Consider the following 24,886-nt stretch of genomic DNA (forward strand, 5'->3'; position numbering starts at 1 on the left):
GTGCCCTTGTTTTATAATTCAAAATTTACTGAACTGTACAATGAGATCAGCAGCTCTGAAGGGCTTTGTTCTGTGAGGAATCTGTTTTTTCTTTGATTGAATACAGGGCTCCTCTGAATATTCTCGCTAAAATGCAGAAGGGGAAAAAAACGAGTTATGAAAAGAGAAAAAAGAATGGAGGGCCCATCTGAGCACAACTGAGTCTATAAGCCTGTCACTGGAACCAAGACAAGAAAAGGGTTTGGGTGTGAGCCCAGGCCTGTGCATTATGGACCAGAATGGGTCCTCTGAGTAGGGGAAGACCCAACATTTAGCCCGAGCCATTTAATCTCTTAATTGTTTACCCTGTTTCCCACTGTGCCAAGCAGCCATCAGAGAACCTAATCCAAGGTGTGTTGAGGAGAGGTAGCTAGGTCAAAGGATTAAGAGCAATGATCCTCTCAGAGGGCTCCTGGCACAGGGGGACGATAATCAATGTTACGCCGGCAAACAGGGGAGGATAATCAGTGTTACTCAGCCAAGGTCCCCTGATAAGTAAAAGGTAGGCGAGCATTGCTTTCTCTCCTTCAAGGCGAAAGAGCGTCACATTCCTGACATCCTTGTTTATCCCACTGCACGCTCATGCCAGGATCCAGCTCTTTGAGAAGCTCTCCCACTAATTTTATTGGAGTTAAGCAACGCCCAACAAGACTTATTCCAACAACTTGGACAAGTGGTTCTTTACTTTGAAGCAAAAATATAGCAAACCCACAGATACATCATACGACTGTACTTAAAGGGGTTTTTCACCTGATTGTTTGGGGTTTGTAAGGACATTGTAATTACATTGAAAACCTGTAATCCCTTTGTAATTACACTTAAATCTCTTATAGCAGGTCTGTAAACACCACGTTATTCCCTTCTGTGTATAAACTCAATGTTGCTGCCATGTTGCCAAGAAAGAGTCGATTTGATCAAGCTGTGATTGCAGTGTTCACTTATCTCACTCATTTATCATGCCACCAAACATCTCGACACACTGGGATGTTCCCACTCGTCCCAGAGCACCTCTGTGTTTATTTTTTGCCTGAGAGCAAAGCGAGCCAGCTGATTGCGTTCCTACCAAAACAGGCGAATAAATAAATCAGGATACAGGAAGACAAATAATGAACCTGAGAGAACAATACCACGGCGTATGTCTTCAAGGACTGAGTGTGTTGTGACTCCATCAAAGCTTGTTTCCACAGTGACTTTAATATTATATAATTCCCCAAATCTTACTGTGTTATATAAAACTCAACCACTTCTTTCAGACACGCACACAAAACACACACACACACTCACACTCACATGCTGCTCCTAGTAGATCAAGGTTCGTTCTCGTTAGTGCAGATGTACACAGATGTTGTGCTCTCCTGTGACTCACCCTGTATTCCCCACAACAAAGTGGAAAGCGGCGCGGCCTCACCTCCCTCTCCGTACTGTATCTGTGTCTCTCCGTCTGCCACATCCGATCACGCTGGCAGCAGTTTTTCCTCCGATATCAGCATTCTCCATCTGTGTCATAGACTGCACTGTGGGAAATCTGCCTCTCACAGTTTTCATATATTGGAAGCTGTGTTTTAGTATGGATGTATTCACATGGGTAATATTCTTACCATTCATCCTGCTCCAGCTCTTTCTCCCCTTCATCTGCTTGGGGCCAGAGAGAATGCAAAGGGTCGTTTAGCTGTTAATTACTGAATTGTTTCCCACATATGCTAAAATGGGTTTTCACTGGCAGATCTCTCCAGATAAACCATAGAGGAGATGGTTTCACAGCGTCGCAGTTATTGACCCAGGCTTGATCATTTGCGGTTGAAAAGATTGTCTTTCAACTGCAGGGTCTGGACCCTGTGTTTAATCGCACCTGTCCTGCTGAGGTGCCTTTGAGCAAAGTGATTTTGTTTAACGGAGTCTGACCAATATGAGCTAGAGATGTTCTGATAGCATTTTCCCTTCCTGATACCGATAAAAATCCCTTGACTTTGTGTATCAGCCGATACAGAGTACTGATCTGTTACCAGTGCATTTAAAAAAATAACAATTTAAACCACGCATATTAACATCTGTATGCTACTAACCCTTTATGGAAGTGATGATTGCTCACATTGTTGTATGGTCTGGCTCAGGTTAAACCCTTTGAAAAACAAATTCATAGAGAGAATGAATGCCACAAAAGTTATTTTATTATCTAGTGTGGCAGTCGTAACTGAAAAAGTACACAAGCACACAGTGTTGAAGTGGTGAAGGGATTTCCAGGAAAAGTAAATTACATTTTTATGTGGGTGAAACTAGAGTTTGCCGTTGCCCGCCCTGGCCTTTTTGGTATCAGTACCAGAACCTCACTAATAAGAGCCTTTCACAGACAGATCAGCGTTCATGTTTGCAAATATGTACCAATATGAAAACTGTTCTTTTACAGAATATATAATGCAGAAAATGTGGGTATTTATACATTTTTCTACTCCCCAATGTTGGTATTGGCAGCAGCAGACAAAATTCAGTATTGGTCGGCTCTACTGTTAAACTCTGCTAACCTGTAACCCTGACATCAAGATCAATTTGTTGTCACATTTTCTGTTCAAGGATAAGATAATATTTTACATTTTTAATGTCAACAGATAATATTACAAGCTTTAGTTTGTATCTTGTCATAGACACAAATACCACACATAATACATGCCATAATAACAATTAATATTGTAATAGGTTGAAATGGTGGTGTTCATTTTAGTCATTTAAATTATAGTATTGTTTATTAGCATGAATACCAGGGTCCTAATTCAAAAGATATGTAAGGTAGAATACAGAATAACTGTGTGGTACGTTACAGGTACATATATTTATTTTCTCTTACAAAACAAAGGGTAGAAATTATCTCTGTTATGACTCTCTATTTGCTGTGTGCATGTCAATGAGATACAAGGTTGTAAGTCTTGTTTTATATCTTGATACAAGGCCCGGTAAACACTAGCTTCAGCATTTGACTGTGTGTGTGTGTGTGCGTGCATGTAAAACAACACACTGAGATGTTGTCATAACTACCTGCTTATGAATGCAGTGGCCATGACACCTTTTTAAAAAAGCATTCTCTCAGTGTTTGATTTATGACTCGGCTCTCCGTGTCACTTTGAAGGCAATTACAAGCTATGAATGGATATTATATGCACACGCTGTCTCTGTAAGCACGACATTCTGCCAAGTGCTGGAACACAAGCGATGCTCTTGAAAGAGCATCATCAGTTATGCTTTTGAGTGCTTGTGTGTGGAAGCAGCTCATATTGTGTGCGTGTGTGTGTGTGTGTGTTTCTAGGTGAATAAGCATCTTTGTGTGTTTTCGAAGAACCGTTGAGTTTGCTCAGATATTGTGACTGTGCACTTGTTGCTGCTAAATGGTTGTCTACACAAATGAAAGTTACTACACTCACACACAGTAGGTTCGTGCAGGCACAGTAATACAATGTACAATGTCTGTAAAGAGCTTTGACCTAATTAGCAGCGGCTCCGCAAGAAAGTATTTGCAAATGGAGGGCCATGAGAATTAAGCATCCCCTTGATACACCCTATACATAAATACAAATATATAGTGACACATACAAATGCATGAAAACACACACACACACACGGACACTTGGGGCGTGCCTTTCTCGCCTTCCCTTCCTGTTGTTCGATGCCGGTGTCTGCCAGAGGGCTTTGTAATCTGGTGGGGCTGTGGATCCTGAGTCCCGCCGCGGCCCGCCATTGATTTATGTCATTGTGTGCATTTTCAGCCTCTTCAAAGGTCACCTTGTGTCTCTCCTTCACTCTGCATTCCTCTGCTGCTGCTACTGTTGTGCATTAGCTGCATTAGTTTCCCCGTCACTCTTTCTTTAAAGTCTGTCTCAAAACCCACTCAGCCTCCTCTGTTCCCCCAAACAACCATATCAACTGACACGAAGCGAAAGGCAGAAATGTAATCTCGCTCTGCGGTTTGCGAAGACAGTTGCCCACAATGGTCTAAACTCGTGCCGTTTTTATGCAGCGCTGTTGAAAATTGCCTGAGATTACCCCGTTCGGAGCGGATGGAAGAGAAAAATGGCTTCTATGTTGAGTTATTGTCAGTGAAAAGCGTCACTCAGCCAGGCTACAGGCTATGCTTATCCAGGCAGACAAAACACACCCATTACTGGAGAGAAGTGGAATCTAAATTCAGACGGCAGTCATATTTGCCAGGGTTGGTAAACACCTAACACTGTTACCGCAATCAACGTCAGACATTGTTGTCAGTTGCCATGTCAGCACATGGTCATGTTTTAGCATATTTTGGAATCTGTTTTTAATCTCGGTTTTGCTCATGTCCCTCCTTCGCAGAATCTCTCGAGCCCACCTATCAGCAGCTGCAAAAGATGAAGCTGGACAAGAGTCCCTTTGTGGTGGTGTCTGTGATTGGCCAGGAGCTGCTGACAGCAAGCCACCACACGGCTTCTGTTGTGGTGCTGGAAGCGGCTTTGAAGATCGGCACGTGCAGCCTCAAGCTACGCGGCTCCGTCTTCTCTGCCCTCAGCAGCGCCCACTGGTCCCTGGGCAACACGGAGAAGAGCACCGGCTACATGCAGCAGGACTTAGAGGTGGCCAAGACCTTAGGTAAGAGGTCGGAACTAACTGGTGGAGAGGAAATAATCATTATTTACTTAGTCATTTACTTTGTGTCCTAGAGCCAAATGTGTCATGTTGAGGTTGCTAATTTTGTCCAACCAAGATTCAAAGAGTCAAAAGATATAGAATTTTGAATTAGATAAAACAGAGACAAACTTATCACAAGATTAATCCACATGCGTATACTTTTTAGAAATCTTAATTTGCCAGGTTCTTAAGTATCACTTAAGTAATGTCGTTACCATCATCTAAAGCTTTTGGTTTGCTACTTCTCAAAATTAGCATGCTACCACACTAAACCAAGGCAGCTACAACGGCACTCAGTAGAGCGAAACCTCCGCTAAGGCCCAACAGTCCCCTTAAATTCACACACTCATAGATCGGTCAACTAAATAAGCCTGATTTCTTTACGCAAAGATCAATGAATTAAAATGTCAAAACAAACGGCATGTTAAAGAAAGAGAATCCTTGATCCTCGCCAAAATCGAAGGGCATCCTTCCCGGTCCATGTCCTATTCTTTCAGTGAGTTTCATGGAAATCCATTGGATTTTTCATGGAATTCATTAAGATTTGCATAATCCTGCTGACAAACAAACAAGCAAACAAACAAACAAACAAACAAACAAACAAACAAACAAACAGTCAGGGAACAGAAAACATAATCTCCTTGTTGGAGGTAATAATATCGTAACCATTACATCAGCTAATCATCAGCATGTTTGCAGGATCATTGTGGCCATGCTATCGCTCGCATTTAGGTCAAGGCACTGCTTTATCTAAGCTGCCAGCAAGGCTGTAGATGCTTAGTCTTGTACTTGTGTATCACAGTGAGAGCAGAATACCAGTGCAAATTATACATGTTAGTATAACCATGTAGCATAGGGGAAATAAACTTTAATCAGTAATTCACTAATCATTCCTTTGTTTCTTTGTGTTTCCCTGTTTTAGGCATCTTGCATCAAACTATAAGGTGATTTAAAAATGCAAGAAAATCACAAAGATTTCTGTGAATTTAAGATTAGATATGATAAGACCTTTATTAGTGGCACTATGGGAAAATATACCATGTTACAACAAATAAATACATAAAAAATATTTTAAAACAAGGAACTATAAAAAATAGAAAGGTAATATGTACAATTTAAACAGAACATATACAGTGTAACATTGTGTACATATAAGAAATAAAAAAATGCAACAATTTCTTAGCTGAACACTAGATGTTAGATGTGGGAGTTATAGGGAGAGGGAAGGAGGTTTAAAAGACACTAAATGAAAGAAAATAAAAAACGGAGAGCAGTACTGACTGGCTCCATTCCTCTCACCCCCACACAGTTTGACACATGACTGGGCAAAGCAGCTGGAGATAAGGAGCTCTGGTTCTCAGGTAGAGCACTGGCGCTTTACTCTGGCCCTCTCTGTGGGGCCTCTCTGTCAGGCAGAAATAATAAGGCTTTCCCCTCTCACCCTCTGGAGCATTGAGATCACCACTACCAGCTGTCAGGGAAGCCGTTCTACTGTGGAGAGCAACCAACGGCCACTTTCCCTTTTAAGGGTGCAGTGGCATGTTGGTGGCGTAGATGTGGTTCATCACATCACAGTTTAACAGTGGTGGTGGTGGGATGATGTGAAATAAACACCAGCTGCTTTGTAATCACGTAGGCTGCTCTGTTAATACTCTGTTTTGGGTTTTTCCCTCTCCAGGTGACCAAACAGGGGAATGCCGCGCTCATGGAAATCTGGGCTCGGCATTCTTCTCCAAGGGAAACTACCGTGAAGCGCTGACCAACCATCGCAACCAGCTGGTTCTGGCCATGAAGTTAAAGGACAGAGAGGTAAGGAGCACACACACCTGCTGGGTTTGAAAGCTGGGTTACTGCAGGCTTAAAACGGAGAGAGCACGCTAACTGTCATTGCGGAGGAAGGCGAATTGAGGTTACAAAGTTTTCTTTTTGTCTCTGAGCATCTTGTTGTAGGTGTGGGATTGTGCTGTGGCCAGCATTCTTCAGTTGTGGCTATTTAGAGGGTATCTGGAGGAGGAGTGTGAAGGACACTGAGATGCTGCTGCTCTTTGTCTGTCCCAAACAAAAGGAAATAGGTGTAGGCGGTGTGGAGAACAGATGAAGGTGATGGGGAGGAGAGAGAGAGGCAGGTGAAGGAGAGGCCAAGAGGACGGCCTCGGCAGCTGCATCAACTTATTATCAATGCAAACCGTTTATGTAGATTTTATGCAGATGTTTATTCGGTTCATATATCAGTAAGTCTGAGGCTGTGCTACCTACGCCTGTTGTGGGGCGCTATTTACACAGAGGAAGTTGTCTGAATATGGACAAGAGAGAGTAAAGAAGAGTTGGAGGGAGAAAGGTGAAGGGGAGGCAGAGACGAGTCAGACGGATTGATCTACTTTTCTGTATTGTTTGGTGCCTTCTTTCTCTCCCTCGCTCTGTCTCCTACTTTCCCTCTCAACCTCTGTGGTCATTGTTGGAGGGAGGAGGAGGAGGAGGAGGGGGCTTGGCGGCTGACAGGTGCTTGTTCCAACACAATTCCCGTCACACGCGGAGAAGAATGGCCGCCATTTCCCCTTCATTCCTTATCCTTCCCCAGCAGGCCGACGGTGCTGCCTGTTTGTGTTGCCTGATATCAGGAGACATTCAAACGGGCCAGTCAAACGCCAAACACAATGTGCCGGGATGAAACCGACGCTTGAAGAATGAGGCCGGAGGTCCCCCTGACATCTCTCCCTCCCACAGTTTGAGCAGAAGTATGATTATGAGTCTACAGACGCCAGTGCCAGAAACCTCTGTCATGTAATGAGGTTAGGGAGAGAGATGGGCTAAGACACGGAGAGGACACAGACAAGGTCCTCAGTGTCTGCTCTGAGGCTTGGACTCCTCTACTAGGTTGGCTGCAGCGATAATGGACTGATTGGATGTTTTAGGCTGCCAGTTGGCGTGCGCGTGTTTATACTGCGCGCCTGCTACCAGATCCAATACTTTTATGAGTTTTTCTGCACTTAATGGCGTTTTAAGACTTTGCAGAGGCGTATCACTATATCAGTATCAGGCTGCTGTAATCCACAGTACACCACACTTTCAGCCACCGAGGCCTGTGCTGCTCACATGTTGCTTCATGAATGAAAATAACACCCAAACTGCAGCTCCCCCACACTTACTGCATAAATGGCAAACGGCCCCCTCCTGAGTGCCAGAGTGTGCTGGTGCCCAGCTGAAGTCCTTGAGCTCCACGGAGTTGCATCATATACAAAACTGCCCCTATTGGCCCTGCACTCTACTCAACCCCCCCCCTCTTGTTCCTCTGAAGGCCCCCTAATCAGAGTCATATGTGTGTCACACCACCTGGTCTCCCTCAGAACACACTAGAGCCTGGTGGATAGCTCATTACGGTTGGCCCTGTGTTTTTGTTTCTGATGTGGACTTTTTATCTGGCCTCTCTGAAGCTGAGGTCACTTCCTAGAGGCCAGGGACAGGATGTTGTTTTCTGACTGGATTTCCAGTGTGCTGCCCACAGTCCCTGAGCGTGGAGCAGACAGAACAGGCACCTGAACAGAAGGTGTTCATTCCGCTCCTCTGCGATGAAGGAATCTGTGCCATAATTACAACTGAAACAAGTTTGATTAAAGTGCACTTCAGCTACTGGGAATTACCATAGTGAAATGTTTGATCCAATAAAATGGACCGGTGGAGCATGTGGCTTTGATATGACGTGGGGTGTGGGTTTTGATTCTGCTGAGCTTTAGGTTTTGATTGTGTGGGTAAAAAATGTTGGAGGATGATAACAGGAACATTTAGTTGAACTCTATGAACTTGATACAGTTTTTGTGTTTGTGTGTGCGTAACCAGTCTTTTCAGAACATCACTCCTATCTAGTCCAATGAGCCTGAACTCATCATGTTAATTGTCTGTTGGAAACTTCTTTCACTCTTTAAATAAACACTGACTTCCAGGTTAGGGTTTGGTTTGGAAAAGAGCTGCATAATGTATCGAAACAGCTGTGATGTGAACATGTGTAATGGTCACACTGCAGGATGTGCATTCTCAACTATGGCAGATTAACTCAAACATGTCACGCTGCAACATGTTGGTGCTTCAAACAAGGAAAATGACTAATTTACAGAGAAGTTTGTCTGATATTACATAACTAAAAACTCTGATATGGTTATTGGATACATGGAGTTCGTTGAGTGAGACGCAGGCTCTGCGTCCACAGTGAACCACCAATCACATAACTCAGGATGAGTTAATCAAAGCAAATGCAAACAAACAAACACAAGCCCCGCCCCTGCCAGTTATCGACGACAACGAGGAACAAGAGAAAAACTTTCTGAATCTGAAGATTTGCAAAATTGCAAAAAGAAAAGTCACGTCAGTTGTATGGAATTATTTGCGCTTCTCAAATCAGGTATTATCTAACTTATATCTTACATCCCCAGTTTAGAATTGGGATGAGGATGATGTTTTAGGATCATTTGATTGCTCATGTTTCTTGCCACACTGGAGGTCACTGAGATGTTATCACCATGTTCCCAGATCACATCATGGAGTGACGCTAGTGAGCAAGTTAAACTCAGGCCACACCGCTCTAATCATGTGACGTGCCTCACTCTCCTTAATCCTCTTTCACACACACCCTCCCAATTTGTCTGTCTGTTTAAACTGCAAACATTTCCCATCCCTCCCTTTGCTTGTCAATGCCTCTGCTGCCCCGTGTTAGTGTTGGTGCCTGTTGATTCAGTCCTTCCACCACTCCAGCATCCACCTTTAGACTCTAACTGGGGGGGGGTTAAGATAATATCTCATCACTCCCCATTATATCAGTGTGAACATATAATGGCAAACACAGAGAAAATACTACACACCTGTAATAAACTGGAATATCACCTGATCCCTTAAAGGTAGCAATTGAATATTTGTCACTATGGGCTGGGTGTTGGCTCAGCAGATGGAGTGGGTCATCCACAAAGCATAGAGTGGGCGGTTCGATGCCCAGTCTCCCCCATTTCACGTGCCCAAGTGTCTTTGGGCTAGATACTGAACCACAAATTGACCGTGGCAGTGTGTCGGTGATGTATAATAGAGAACAGACATAGATGCACTGTTTGAATGCATGGGTGAATGGCAAAACTGTAAACTAATACAGAACATTTACTATTTTACTAGGCACCTTTAGTATCAATGTCTGCTAATGTAATAGTCATTGTGATTAAAGAACTACTACTAAGTAGAGATGTAACTCAACACTGGTTTCCCACAAAAGTTCAGCTACTCGTCTCTACTGCCGGCTGAACAGTGGCCTCTGTGTGATGAAGGAGCAGAGAGAGAGAAAAGGCAGAGGTGAGTGTTCTCTATAAATCAAGAGGAAGTGCAGTACCTGGGTCCTGTTATATCAGTGAAGCGGCCATGTACGGGATCTCTTTTCATCTTCCAGTAATCTCTGTTGTGGCTCTCTACGGCACAGTGCAGCAAAGAAGCCAGGCACAGTGTTGGCCCATTACCTGCCACTGACCAGCGGACTATATGACAGTAATGAATCATTGTGAATCTGTCCAGGACACTCTTCTTAAAAGACAAAGAACTGGAAAAAAAGATAACATGAAAGAAAATAAGGCCGGGCTGGGGAAAGGCTTAAAAGAGCAAGCGCTCTGTCATCCGCGACTGGGACTGGGAACTGCGGTCCAAGCGAGTGAGATCATAGCCTGACGTGAAGTTAGTGTTTTTCTTTTAGTTTGCTGCCTTTGGAAATACTCTCAGCAGAGTTTCAGCTGCCATATATACTGCACATAGAACATAAATACACTCTCTAATCTCTCAAGCTGTGTCTCTTCTCCGATTTTTGTTTTTGACCCAGTTTCCACACCTGGCTTTGTCCAAGGCCTGCCAGTAACCATCTTTAACAAAGGCCTTCTCTGTCATTTTCGAACAAAGCTGTTCAACTAGGTCTTTCCTCTCCACGCTCGCTTAGCTGTCCCCTCTGTCTGTGACGTTTTCATTTTAAAATAGTAGGTTTGACTCGAAGGAGGTAACCCCTAATTTGGGGTGTTGAGTATTTAGGAGAAACTGAGGCGGGCTGGCAGCGGTGTACTCTGTAATTATGTCTCGTGTGATGTAGAAAGAGTCTCCGCCGCGGACTCCCCCAACCCCAAGTTGAAGTGGAAATCACGATCAGGGAAAAGTAAAAAGGACACAAACAAAGTTTTTTTTCCATAAGCTCTGCAGTTCTACTCTGTCTCCTGCTGCTCCTCTTTTTAACTTTGCCTTTGTTTATCTATCCTCTCTCTGCCCCTCTCGCTCCATCTGCCGAAAGGAATTTACTCAAACTTTGCCCCTTTGTCTCTGAAAGTGACACAGACTATTTCATCATGGCTGTTTATCTTGCTGCTAGTTTGGGGCCGTATGGACCCGGCCGGACCCTCGCTGGTGTTATGAGGCTGAGGGCTGAGAGATGGTGAAGTGTGGGTGTTCCTCTTGTCACGATCAGGGTTTGTCAGTGCTTGTCAGCACTCGGGCAGAGCAGAGGATCATTAAGGAGTCATTAAGATATGGACGCGTGCCTCCGCCGCCTTTCATGGGGCTCATGTTAATAGAGGAGGGCAGAGGGTGGGACTCGGCACCCTTGTCCTTGTTTTCTTTAACCTCCACTGCTGATTAAGGAGGAGGATTTGGGGATGATTAGAGGGGCTAATTTAGCTGAAAGGCTGGGTGGGGCCAGAAGGAGAACACTGTCCGACTAAATAAAAAGCAACACTTGCTGACTGTGCACACTTAATAGGGCAAGATAGTGTCCGAGTGCACTCAGCTGTTGATATTGCAGTAAAACCACTATGAGCAGTAGTGCCACATATAGAACTACCTGCTTCCTCCTCGCCGCCTGTTGTGCTAGACCGGGGCACAGAGCTGTCCACGGTGCAGCGGCTCTAACAGCACGGCCAGCCCGCTGTGCCTTAATGACACACAGACTCTCCTCGGCCCAGTGGTTTAGAACTGCTCTACAGCAGCTCGCTTTGCCATGAATCATGAGAGATGGACGGCAGGCATCAGCCAATGGGCCATGACCGGAGCTGGGGGAAAAGGGTGTGTGTATGTTCACAGACAAACACACTCCCACACACCCATCTGTGTTCCTGTAATCCAATGTCATGTGATTGTGTCATATCCTGTACATGTGTATGTTTGTCTTGGAACGTTTCAGTGTTTGCAACGACACTTTGAGCACATTTTGTCAGAGGAGTGCAGGATTGTATAATGTAGCGTATCTGTGTAAAAAAAAAAACGAGATGGTTTGTGTGAACTGCCCTTGAGATTTACTACTCTTGATTGGATTGTTGCAGCGAATACACAACGTTTCAACAAATCAGCAGATGTGCCTGTGTGTGTGTGTGTGTGTGTGTGTGTGTGTGTGTGTGTGTGTGTGTGTGTGTGTGTGTGTGTGTGTGTGTGTGTGTGTGTGTGTGTGTGTGTGTGTTTATGCATGTGTGTGAGTGTCTGGCGCCTGTGGCTATGATTGGTGCTTGCACAGGTTGTAGTGTAATGGTGTATGTACTGACTCACCGTGTCCCCCAACATACCATTGACCCACGACATGGAGCTCTGAGTGTGCGTGCAAAGCGAAAACCCGGGATGATAAACATGTATTTCCTCTGCGTGTGTGTGTGCACATGTAGATGCAAAGCTGTGCACACGTACGCTGTGCATGTGCTGCATTCGAGGTGACGCAGCGTTGTGTCTCCCCCAGTGGAGCATTTGGAAGGCTGTCAGAGAGATGAATGACTGCCGTTATATCGACTACTGCTCTGCTTCTTTGCCGCCTCCTCTCTCTCTCTCTCTCTCTCTCTCTCTCTCTCTCTCTCTCTCTCTTTCCTCACTGCCCCATGCTCCATTTTTCCTTTCCACATCACCTCAGCTTCCTGTCTTTTCCTCTCCTCCACCCTCCCCACATCTCCTTTTCCCCTCCTTTCATCTGATTTTTCTCCTCTCTGTCCCTGTATGTCTCATTCTTTCTCCATTTTACAGAAACTCAGGCCGTGTCACCGTTTATTTGTGTGAGGACGGCATTGAGGAAGAGCAGACTCAGTCCGGTTTTAAACGCCTCTTTGCTGTCAGAGGTTTGGACTTCTGCATGAAGCATCAACACATAACAAATCCTTACTCTAAACACTGCAGTGCTTTGTGTAGATTGAACTGCTCACATCTGGGACTTTGTGTAATTTGTCTGGAATATTACACCTTGTCTATCTTTTCCCCCCGTGCTGCTCCAATCAATGGCTATACAGAGGGACAGATTAGATAACAAATAAACAGTGACATGGTCACAGGAGACTCCTTCGCTCTCCGATACGCTGCCGCGGTGCACTATATGATTATAGATGACAACCAGCAGACTCCTAGATAGTGCTCATCAGGGGGAGGAGGGGATCCAGCCGGCTCCTTGAGGTTTCCGCTGCACCGCAGGACACAGAGAACGCCACAGAGATTGTAATCATTAGGACAATCAAATGTCCAATCATTAATCTTGGCAGAGGGATTTGTTGACACACGATGAGCGGGATGAAAACAGAACGTGCCAACACATCCTCTCCACATAACTGGTGACAGTAAGGGACGGAGCCTGATTGAAGGCGTCAGCCGGCAGAATGTGTGTTCACCTGGCTTTGATTGAAATGAATTGCTTGTCTGTGTAGCCAACTGAAACACTCCCACCTCCTTTTCTTTTGCCCAGTATTTTTGAGTGGTCCCATAGTTCTCACTTTGAGGAAAGCTTACAAGTGGTCCAGAGAGGCGGGATAATGTCTTGGCTTTGAACCTGTGTGATTTATTCATTATCTGATCTCATCAGTGCAATCCTTACTCCAGGGATGGTGAGTCATTTTCATTGAAATACAGATCTCTGCCACCAGGGCAATCTAAGTTGTATTCACTGGTGACCAAAAAAAGTATCAGAGACCAGACCCTGGGCAGACCTCCCGGCTAAGCCTGGCACTCCCTCTTCCTCCTTCCCTCCGGCCTCGGCCCCGTCCAGCCCTCATCCAGCCTGGCCATTTAAAGCTCTGGAACTGCACCCCTTTCCCCAGCCCGATCGATAGTGGAGCTGTCAGCAAGACGGATGGAGGCTTTAGGAAGTCCATTTTAATGAAGGAGACAGAAGGAGCAAAGGAAGGAGAGGTACATGGAGAAAGAGAGGGCCACCGGAGGTAGTAAGGAAGGGAAGAAAAGGAAAGAGAAGGAATGTGTGTATGTGTTTATTGAACGTGTGTGTAATACTGTCTCCAGTGACAGGGGTTGAGGAGGGGTGGACTGGGTTGATTTAGCTACAGTAAGACCTATTTCTAGCTCAGCAGTGTGAAATGGCTCCTTAGCTACAGTAACTTGTAAGGCACAGCCCAGCACAGAAACCTATATTAGTGGACTGAGGGGATTTCATGTCAGCTCCTCTGTGGTAAAAAAGATATTGTTGTGACAAGGGTGGACCACAAATCCAAGGCAACTCCCTGCGCAGCTGCCCTCGACAACACGTTGGCTCGCATCAAAAGACTCGTGTACATTAGCATTTAGAAGATGTCCTCTGGAGCAGACATTTAATTTGTGATCATGTTGATGGTGCACTTTGTTTGTTTCCAGCCTGTTTAATAGGATTTCTGAGCTGATTCCCTTTTGCTTTTACGTCAATATGCAGAAAAGGCTGCATGCTAATTGGTGATTAGAAGCTGAGGTCACAGGTTGTGCACAACCAGGAGTGTGGACCTGCCGTGTCCTCTGGGCAATGGCCTGGCCGAAGCCTTTTTTTCTACTGGAGCAATTACTGGTCCTGATTAGTCAGTGCGACTGTGGAAATGATTGTCGATTTATGCAGAGCCATATGCCTCCTCTTGTCAGCCAGAGCTTTACCCATCATTTTGACATTCAAACAGAGAGAAAACTTACTTTGAAAACCTACAAAGGACCCAGAACAAAACCATGTGTAAAGATGAGTGTTTTAAAGGAGTTTTTCCCCACTATGGTGTGTTAGGTTTTTGTGTCCCCCACAGAAAACACTGCTCCTGAAGCGTCATAAGTCCGGCCGATACCTCTTGGGCATCATAACATCATCTCGATGCCCTGCATAAAGCACATACTGCATATATTCATGAATCTGAATATGTGCAGTATGTGTCTCCTTTAAAGGAAGCAACATTAAATGTCATTCCCTCTCCACTGTGTCAGCTGAGCTACTGATCATTATGTGGATTATACCACATATATATGTATTTCTGATAAATGATTTCCTTTCAGTGGCTTTTGATGTTGCCTAGATACCATAATATATATATACATAAAGTAAGAAATAAATAATTAAAGACACACATAAGCAATGTATCATCCCTGAGATGACATATCATATATCTTGATATATCTTTGTCTTGATTCCTGTTACCAGTCCTTGAGAAACATTGTAACAGAAAGGAACAGTGTACAGTAAGTTCATTCTCATGGTGCAGTGTATTTTGTTCTTCCTCCTTTCTCCTGTTTCTGAAAGAGGAGGCATTGTGAAGAAACGCTCCTCCTCCTCCTGTTCTCTCCCCTTCTCAGACCTTTAAAGATAGGAACCAGATTAGCCCTCACCACTCGGCCGGCTGTAAAATAGAGATGAGCTTGTCCTTAGAGATAAGGTGAAATTCAGATGGCCTGGTGCAGTTTCAGACTGTGTGTGTGTGTGTGTGTGTGTGTGTGTGTGTGTGTGTGTGTGTGTGTGTGTGTGTGTGTGTGTGTGTGTGGTGTGTGTGTGTGTGTGTGTGTGTGTGTGGGGAATGGTTTCTGTATTAATAGAGAACAAGGGGTCTTCCAGGGGGAGAGAGGTCAGCGCAGCTACGAGCGTTTGATGTTTGCATTATATATAGCTGTGGCACACGCAGGGATGTAAGAGACAGCATTTTTGCAGAGTGAGGAAATGATCTTCTGCAAGACTCCCTGACATCACGCCAAAGACGGGGCTTATAGCTCCTCAGTTTGGCTTGGCTCAAGCCTCCTAACAACTTCTATACACTGAGACTTGCTCTCTTTCTCTTTCTCACTCCACTCTCATCTCCCGCTTTTGTCCCGAGTTACAGCACTGTCAGCATTCTTGTCCCTATGGCACAGTATCCAGACCTTCCCCACTCTTTTTTTGGACAGGAGCCCTGTGTCTGTATGAGGAGGTGGAATGTGTCTTTGTGGAAAGCTCTCAGAGAAAGCAATAAAATGGAGCGAAAATACGAGGCCCCGAGTGAGTGAAATGAAAGTACTCCATCTTAGGAGGAGGAAGGAGGCCTACGGGTTCTGTTTATAATTGACCTTGCAGCACACACAGTATGGTCTCTAAATAACAGTCGAGACAGGCCTTAGCCGACTACACATCAACCTCAGGAAAAAACATGCTCTTGAATGTGCCGTCTTAGATCGAGAAAGGGACCACGAGTCCAGGTTGTAAAATATTCATTAGAGGGCCCAGAGGTAAAGGCTGCTCTGGCATTTTATTGTAGCCAGACTCAATTTTGAGAAGTTAGTAGATATTGCTGATGCTGTCAGCAGATTTAATTGCAGCCATTTGCTTGTGGCAAGGTGTTGTTGTCTCAGGTTGGAGGGACACGGTTCTGGTGCAGGGCCACAAACACATGTAGACACAAATGCAGACACACAAAAACTGAGGCGCTCTTCACTAACTTTGGACGAGGGCGAAGGCTTCATAATAAGTACAAATACTGTGGAAATTACTTCATCAATAATACACTAACTCTACATCATGTTCAAGACATTATGATAAATAAAGTATTCATTTATTACTTTACTGTAATAAAGGAAAATTATCAGGAAAATAAACCAGAGTTCAATAAACGACTAATTTCTGCTCATAAAGCCTATAGGTATGAGTGCAGTTTAATGATGAGAGGTGACTCAGATGAGAGTGTTAACAGGGTGATCCTGTCTATTTTTGCAGTGGAGCAGTATGAGAAGATGTTTTGGAGATTTTAGGGAAGAAATTAAACGCAAAAGCAAGAGCAGAGTTAAAAAAAAATGCAGGGGGACACATTCCCTCCATACTGCAATATTTCAGGAATAATTGGTTCATATAGTGTTTGGTATCAGAATTGCTTCACGGACTACACACAGTTGCCTGTATGTACTATGTGTTGTGCTTGCGGTGATGCAGAAAGTGGCAGTGTGTGTGTGTGTGTGTGTGTGTGTGTGTGTGTGTGTGTGTGTGTGTGCGTGCGTGCGTGCGTGCGTGCGTGCGCGTGTGTGTCCGTAATGAGTTGGGCATTTGTCAATGTGTGCATGGGCACGTTTTTGACTTCATCACCATTCAGAGAGGCTTAGTGTGATTAGAGAAGTGTGATCCTCTGAAGAGTTAATGATGAGAGAAGCAGTAGCTCCACAGAGGCCAATCATACACCAGCCTCTGACAGCATGCGGGGGCTTATCTTGCTCTATGTATTGTGTGTGTGTGTGTGTGTGTGTGTGTGTGTGTGTGTGTGTGTGTGTGTGTGTGTGTGTGTGTGTGTGTGTGTGTGTGTGTGTGTGTGTGTGTGTGTTCAACGCATGGGTTTTAATGCGTGGGAACATATATGATGGGATTTCAACTATCATTTCTCACATGATAGTGTTTGTTATCATCCACCCTGAACACCATTCGAATATGTATGATTCCTTTGTCTGGATATATGATATGTGGGGGTTTATGGACACGCAAAGCAGAATCCATAATCATATAGCTTCATTATGGCGGAGTCAGACACGGAAGTAGATCAGGAGGCGCTCTCGGTACCTCCGGGTCTAGTTCAGGGCTACACGGCACAGTGATGGAAGCCAATGGCGGTTTCCCTCTCTCCACACACTCCAGGGGACTGACTGACAGGCTTAATGACACTGTCGGGGTTACAGCACGTCTCCGACTCATTTTCCGGCGTGATTGAAGTTCGCAGTGGGTAGCTTTTCATCAGCGCTGAGAAGACAAAAGGGACCTTTTCGGTGTTGTCTCTGTATGTGCGCGCAGTGTTGTGTGTGTTTGCACATGTGCGCCTGCAGCTCTGAAGAGATGCACGAGAGAGAAATCGCTTTATGGATGTTATCCGCGCCGTGTTGGAATCTCACATGCCCAGAGATGATGAGTTCTGTATTGGCTTGTCTCCTGTGTGTAGTCTGCTTGTTTATTGCAGACCGTGCAGTTTATACACACTGTGGTACGTTGAGGCAGACAGTGAACAGAGAAGACTGCACAAATGGGATTTTATGTCTGGGTCAGTGTGTCATTAAACCACCTTCCTTTGTGTCGCACTCGAAAAATTTAGAAGATCTCTCACTAGAAAACAAAATTTAAAGAGAACATTATCAGAGCATTATTGGATAGGTAAGAGTAATGTATGGGAGGATTTATGTTATAAGTCAAGTCTTATTTAGTCTCCACTCTACATAGCAGTGCGTCCACTGGCTGTGCTGCTCAGCAGGCTCTCGCTCGGCTCTGGTTACAGTCCACCTTAGTTTAGGCCTGAGCCCTTCGCTGCTGCAGATGTGGGATGAGTCATGTAATAGTTGTTTGTGTTGGCTCAGCTGTACTACTAGCCCTCTACTCCCTCCCACCCCTCCTTACTCATTTCCGCCCCTTTTTCCTTGCTCTCTTTTTCTCAGGTCCTCTCAACTAAAGCTGCTCGCTATTGTTGAGCAGCGGCTGTAGACGAATGTTATGGCTGTAAAAAGCCTACATCCTCTCTCTTAATGGCGCTGTGCGAAAGTGGTCAGTGATTGCTCGAGCTCTCCAGTGTGGAGAGGCCAAACGGACACAGACAGTAATCTGCTTTTAAGCCACACTGGTGTTTTTCCTATCATTGTTTCTTTTGAATGGTGGATGTCGAATTCGATGGGTGCTCGTGTGTCTGTTGACGCACCTAAGCTCCTTTTCCATTGATCTAAAAAAAGGGTTAGGGTTAACATCTGGCCTTTGTCTGGAATGGGAATGGGTGCAATCGGCATTCACTCACATGTCAAATGACTCTGCAGTAGCCAAGGGTTTGAATCAGCTATGATCAGCAGTAATGGAAACAACACCTGAACATACTAATCTGGCAAGACAGTGCCTCAGTTTTGGTGGCTTCGAACATGACGCACTGGGGAAAAAACAGAAAGCCAAACTCCTCTACTGGGGAAAGGAGGGAATCGTCTTTTCTAGCGAGTGTTTAAGAAACCTGCATATTTCCCTTAATTTTGGTGTCAAAGAGGTATTTTACTCTTGCTCAACATACAAAGTTCCCCCCACCTGGAGCACCGTCTTTGAGCTCCAGCTTGTCCTCAGTGTGGGAGTTCAGCAGAGCCAAGCGTTCCTCCCACTCTGACAAAGCCTCCTTCTTACATCGCGTGACCTCAACATAACAGGCAACCCAGAAAAAAAAATCAGGCCTTCAAATTCCAACACAGTCCCTGCAGAGTGTTTGGTAAACATTTTCCCCTCTCTGCTCTCTTTCTCTCTCTGCCTAGTTCTGCCTCCTCATTCCCCGAACACCCCTTCTCCCTCCATGCATCGTTGTCCATTAGGATGTGTTACTCCCATTTCCTCAGAAGGCTTTTGTTAAAGGAGCAGAGACAGATGTGTGTGTTTGTGGGCACGGCGCGGGGTTGTAGGAGCGCAGAGCAGCCAACGTGTATCTCGGGTGGCTCGGTCGAGTTGCCAACTTAATTTGTGGCTGAAGGGCTGTAACAAAAGCCAATCACCTTTCCACTCTGGCTTCTATCCTGCCAGAGGCGAAAGATACAATCAGGGCTCCTGCTAGCAACTATTTACCCTCCCTGTCAATCAGAGTCCTGTGGCGTGTGCTCACAGCTGGAGGCATCACTAGCAGGTGGCCCCTGCATCTTCTGGAAAACACGCCTTAAAAGCCATGATTATTTCCCGATCGCCCCGACCCGTCTCATCCATACGCCACCGACGCTGCAGCCTGGCACGCCCTTGATCTCTCATCTGCCATAATCTCTATATTTCCGTCTGGCTGGCTGTCAGTAGTCCATATTACCTGCATTTGAAAGGCATCAACGCAGCTTGGCTGTACTGTCCTGGGAAATTTTGGACTTAAGGAAGCTAATTAGAAAATTATGTTTTTGATCCTCCTGTCTTTGCTCACACAGACGCACACACACATTCAGAAAAGGGGCGCATTCGCCCCAGGAGGCAGATGAGTCTTGCATGGGACATGGAAAGGAATGTTCCTGGGATTTGGTTTCCATCATGCCACACTGAGGGAGCTTACCATCCTCCTGGTCTTAAATCTCCTTCGCAGTGGGAGGCAGTGTGCGCACACGGGTGTTTCTGAGCGAGTGTGTGTGCATATGTGCATAATGTGTTTATGGATTTGATAATACAGCCCAGTAGGAAGATCCTCTTTTAAGTCTTTATCAGGCTCGCCAGTTCTGTTCGCCTGGGGCTAAAGTGAAAGAGCCAGCGGTGCTGAAAGCATGAGGTTAGTCTGGCGTATCTTGGAAGAGCCACAGTCTGTGGAGCAGTGAGGTACAGAGGTGCTTTGGAGGGACAGCCCCTTCTTCGGATCCAACCGAGCGTCGGTGCTATGAAGCTGTGTTCTGCAGGCTGCCCGGGCCACTGTAGACACCCTCAGCAGGCTTGTAATTACATTTAGGGAATAAAGGCACAGAGGGAGGAAGGGATTTAAGTGGTTTGTGTGCTGGGATGGAGGTATAACGAGGTCCTTTCACTCCCTCAGCTGCATGTCATTGTGGATTTATTCACCATCCACTTCAGAATATGAGGACCTGAGTCAGTGTACGGCATGATTGAGCTAGCTATTTAACTCACAGGTGAGAGATGGGAGGCGGATTTCATGGAGGTTGCTTTTTTAGTCGATGTTGACTTTTCTACAACTTTTTTTACATTATAGAGAGTGTGCCTTGAATTTTCAGAGCTACCTTTGAATTTCTTAAGCATGCAGAACATATATTTGTAAACTTATATTGTTCCCTCAGAAAGGCCATCCCATCTAGTTTCCTTATTTGAGAAGAAGAAACACATTTTCTGAAATACCTATTTGAACATGTTCGTAAACAGATGCATCGATCTGACACAGAGGAATGTTAGTGCTTATTTGGAGTTGTGCTTCTTTACAAAGGACAGAATTCACAAAATCCTGGGGTGGCAGCAGTGAGATTTTGGTAGAGATGTTCCGATACCAAATGTCTCCAAAAATGCTGCAGCAGGCATCATCGTGCACAAATCTATGTATGGATCAGCCGATACATCTGTGTTTCTATATCTGTTTCAGGAAGGAAAAAATTTAACTGGGACATCTCTGCTTTTTGTGACTCTGAATTTGTTTGTCAGGAAACAAAAACAATCAGATGAAAAAGGCTTAAAATCTGTGTAGACCTTCAGAGTTAGTTGACAACTCTGTGTATTTTTCACTGCAAGAAGCACCTTTCACACATAATCACTTGATGCACTGTCGATATAAAAATCCCTGATTAGTAAATCTATAGCATCTTGATGGGAATGGGATGCTGTGCAGATATAGTTTCCTCCTCTCATGCACAGTACAAAGGTGTGTCAAAACAGTCAACCTGTTTATTTATTCAGGGCACCCAAAGGAGAACAACTGTTTCTAGTTCATAATTTACAGAGAGACTTGAGCTTTGTGGCCTGTGGCAGTCACCAGTTTATAATTTTAACCAGGAACTAGGAAAAGCAACCTCACCTGCATGCGTTTCACCACTGCTGCAGGCGTGCGTACATGATGCAACGGTTGGGAACAGGTCAGTCTAAAGATCTGCCGCACTGTCACTACTGCAGACCCAAACACTCACTTACTGCCCGCAGGTCTAGATATTTAAATATTTCTTAGACACGAACAGAACTGAGAACTCAGGAAAATCGGTCTGCGGTTTCCATTTCACATGAAGAACGCAGCAGGTCTGACACCTTCACAATAGCAGGGAAATCTCCAGAACATTCAGGCGAAGTGTGGTGCCTGAGTAAACCATGCAGGAGGCAGGACACCGTGTATAATTTCAGCTGCAGTGGTTGAGAATTTCGGCTTTGATCCTAGTCGCCAGTAGCTCTCAAATCTCTTTGTCTTTCCAAGTTGAGGTCTTCGTCAGTATCTCCTCTTTTTCATCCTGAGACATTTCTTTTCTTCCAGTTTCGGGTTTGTAGATGTGTCATCGCTCGCTATGAATTTTCTGCACATTTTCCTTCAGTGCATGTCTGATATCAGCTCAAGAGTCAGACCTTCTCTCTTGACACTTTTCAACTTGCACTACTTTATATTCACTCTAAAAAAAAAAGGTCAATCATCTTTTTGTATCACAGCAAAACAATTCACTTAAAAGCAAAGCAATTGAGAGAAAACATCCTTCTCTGTCACAGAAATCTGATGATGTGGTCCAACCCTATTATATGTGCGTCACTTGCAGTTAGAGATGGATCAGACGAGAGCAACACAAAAGCTTTGTGTCCCCTCTCAAACACAACTGCGAGGTGCTGAGAGGCTGGACGTTTGGTTGTCACTCTTCATTTCTTTCATTGTGTCAGGCTGCTCCAGGCAACAGCCCTGGTCAGATTATATTGATCTGGGTTCGCAGACCTTAGCCTGTCTCCTCTCCTCTCCTCTCCTCTCCTCTCCTCTCCTCTCCTCTCCTCTCCTCTAACCCATTGAAAAGGGCTGGACTATGCAGTCACATATGTCAGACCTCATTTATCCAGCTGTGTGGGCTGACAGGGACGGTGCCTCCCTTCCCTGGGCCTCCAAAATGCCCTTGAATAACCCTCAAGTCCTGCGTCCTTGGACCGGCTGCCCGACTTCCTGCTGAAAGCTCTCAGATGTAAGTGGGGGCCTGCTAGCTATGCTATGTTTGGCACAGTGTCCTCAGACCCAACAGGAAGCCATAACAACCGCTAATTATCTTTTGATGGATAGTGTTTTAAAGTGATGTTGTGTCAGATGTAGCATCCTACACCAGACACAAAGCGGCGGAAAGCATGACTACACGAGTTTCTTTTCTCGTTTCAGACTGACGCGGTTGTCATTTTCTCATTCAGCTGTTTAAATAGCAAATATACTGTCTGAACGGTCATAAATGTGTTGATCTTAAAGTGAGGTGTGGCAGGCTCATTGTTTGTGTTTCACTATCTTGAGGCTTTGGAAAGCGTTTGTGCTTTAAGGCAACAAACACGTGGTCTGAAGTCAGTGGTGCAGAATCTCTCTGTTATTTTACATGTGCATTATGAAGATATTGACAGAGGCCGGGGCGCAATGCAGTTACACACATACAGATAGTGTGCTTGTCTGAAAAAATGCATGCTATGCCAAGCATGAATGCTCTGGGGGATTTTTCAGTGAATGTGTCAGACTAGAGAATCTCCTGAATCTCCATTGTCCAGAAATCTTTTGTTTTCTGATTGTTTTATTGCATTAAACCCCTAAACACACCCATAATTAATTAAGAAACCATATACAACCATTTTGAAATATGCACCTGATGCAGTGAGAATTTCTTTTCACCCTTAAACTAATAAAAATAGATTTGGACACGCCCTGAATCAATTGTGCTTTAGACCTTGTGCTTAGATCGTTAAAATAGTGCAGTTAGCGTGTTGCTTATCCTACCTGCATTGACTGTGGATTTCTTTGGCATGGCTCAAAGGAGTTCTGCTGCCAACAAGTATCATGATCAGGATTAGTACAGTAATTTCTGATCACATTCAACAGGGTCCCTTTAACTGCCACTAACCCCTATTCATGTTTAAGTGCTGTCTGTGAGTGTCGACAGCGTCCCTCCCTCTGCTGTGGCCGTGCTGCGAGGCCTTGCAAAGTGGCAAACCTTGATGTTTACCTCAACCCCCCTCCTGGAATGACTTTCAGACACCACTGTGATTTCCCCCTCTGTCACCACAAGGTCTCTCAAGAATTGATTCCCTGCACCAGCAGGCATCACACAGCTATGCCCATGGAGATTTGACTTTAGTACAGAAATAAACAGCAGCCCTGTGCAGCCCTTCAAGGCTTTGCTCTGATTTAGAGTACATTAAGATTCATCCACAGTGCCCTGCGTCCCCCGTGTGCCACTTCTTCAATTTCCTCCTCAACCAGACTTTAGACTCATGTGTTTATATCAGAAGGCAGGAGGGCTGTTTTTCCATTTGAACAATGCTGACATCCTGTCACAGGGGACGAGCGCTGGGACCGAGGCAGAGGCTGTGGGGGCTCGAGAGGTGGGGCAGAGCTCCGTCTCAGCCCCCCCGTCGCCCTCCCTCTCCTCTCCTCACTCACCATATGGCCACTTCTGCAAACCTGGTTTTGTCGAGCGTATTGACAGAGCGAGGGAGCTTGAAATATCAAAACCCCAGACCACTTGAAGGGAACAGTCAAATTTTCCACCAACGCCAATAGAGTCTGTCAGATCCAATTTTACTCTGAGCCTCTTGTGCTCCTTCCTCTCTGCAGCCTGTTTGCCACCATCTCGCTGCAGTGTCGCCTCAAACAAACACACAGGCACATTGTAGAGCGTAGATGTCCTCGTGTTAATGTGCAAACACACACACACTCACACTCACACACAGAATTCACAAAGCTCTGGGATATATTTGGTGTATTTGTGGATTACTTTGCGTCTCTGTGTAAGGATGTGTGAGTGGATATACACCGGGTCTCTGGAGTAACCACAAATAATCCACTATTTGCCGGGTACCACTGCGCCGCTCACTGACAATAAAGGCTTTCTCACTAGTTATCTGTATCCGTACTTCACTTAATGTGATGCTTTACGGGTGTGTCGTGTGTCTACGTGCTGGATTCTGTTTATACAGTATGTGTGGATGTGTGAGCGTGTGACCGTCTGAGCAACAGACAGTCTGACAGACGGCGAAGGGGCTGTCACGAGTGCCCTTACCCGTAACTCGACCTTAAGTGACAATCAATCCTTTGTGAACGTGCCCTGTGAAGGCAAAAGGAATTATCAAGCTCCGGGCCCTCTGGCGTCATTTATCTACAAGCTGGAGGTCACACGGGTCAAAGAGAAACAAGTGGCTCCAGTGGTATCACGTCACCGATGATAGATCAGATTAGATCTGATGATTCATTAGAGATCTTGGTCACCAGCCACGGTGACTTGACGAATCCATAGTTGTTTACTTCTGAAACAAATAGAAAACAGCCTTTTTTGCTAAATGAGTTTGAGGACGCAGCCTGTTTTGCATTGAGTTGTGATTCTG

The 24,886-nt window shown here is 45.1% G+C and overlaps 1 protein-coding gene across 3 annotated transcripts in view; it reads left to right on the plus strand.

Annotated features, from left to right (window-relative positions):
• Positions 1–24,886, plus strand: part of LOC118114802 (tetratricopeptide repeat protein 28) — a 183,092-nt gene that overhangs the window by 115,143 nt on the left and 43,063 nt on the right. For all 3 annotated transcript variants that reach the window (XM_035165486.2, XM_035165488.2, XM_035165489.2), the window contains 2 exons: positions 4,372–4,644; positions 6,362–6,492. In XM_035165486.2, coding sequence (XP_035021377.1) covers positions 4,372–4,644; positions 6,362–6,492 — 404 coding nt within the window. The remainder of the gene's footprint in view (positions 1–4,371; positions 4,645–6,361; positions 6,493–24,886) is intronic.

This window comes from Hippoglossus stenolepis, chromosome 9, assembly GCF_022539355.2.
Source record: "Hippoglossus stenolepis isolate QCI-W04-F060 chromosome 9, HSTE1.2, whole genome shotgun sequence".
NCBI classification, from domain to species: Eukaryota; Metazoa; Chordata; class Actinopteri; order Pleuronectiformes; family Pleuronectidae; genus Hippoglossus; species Hippoglossus stenolepis.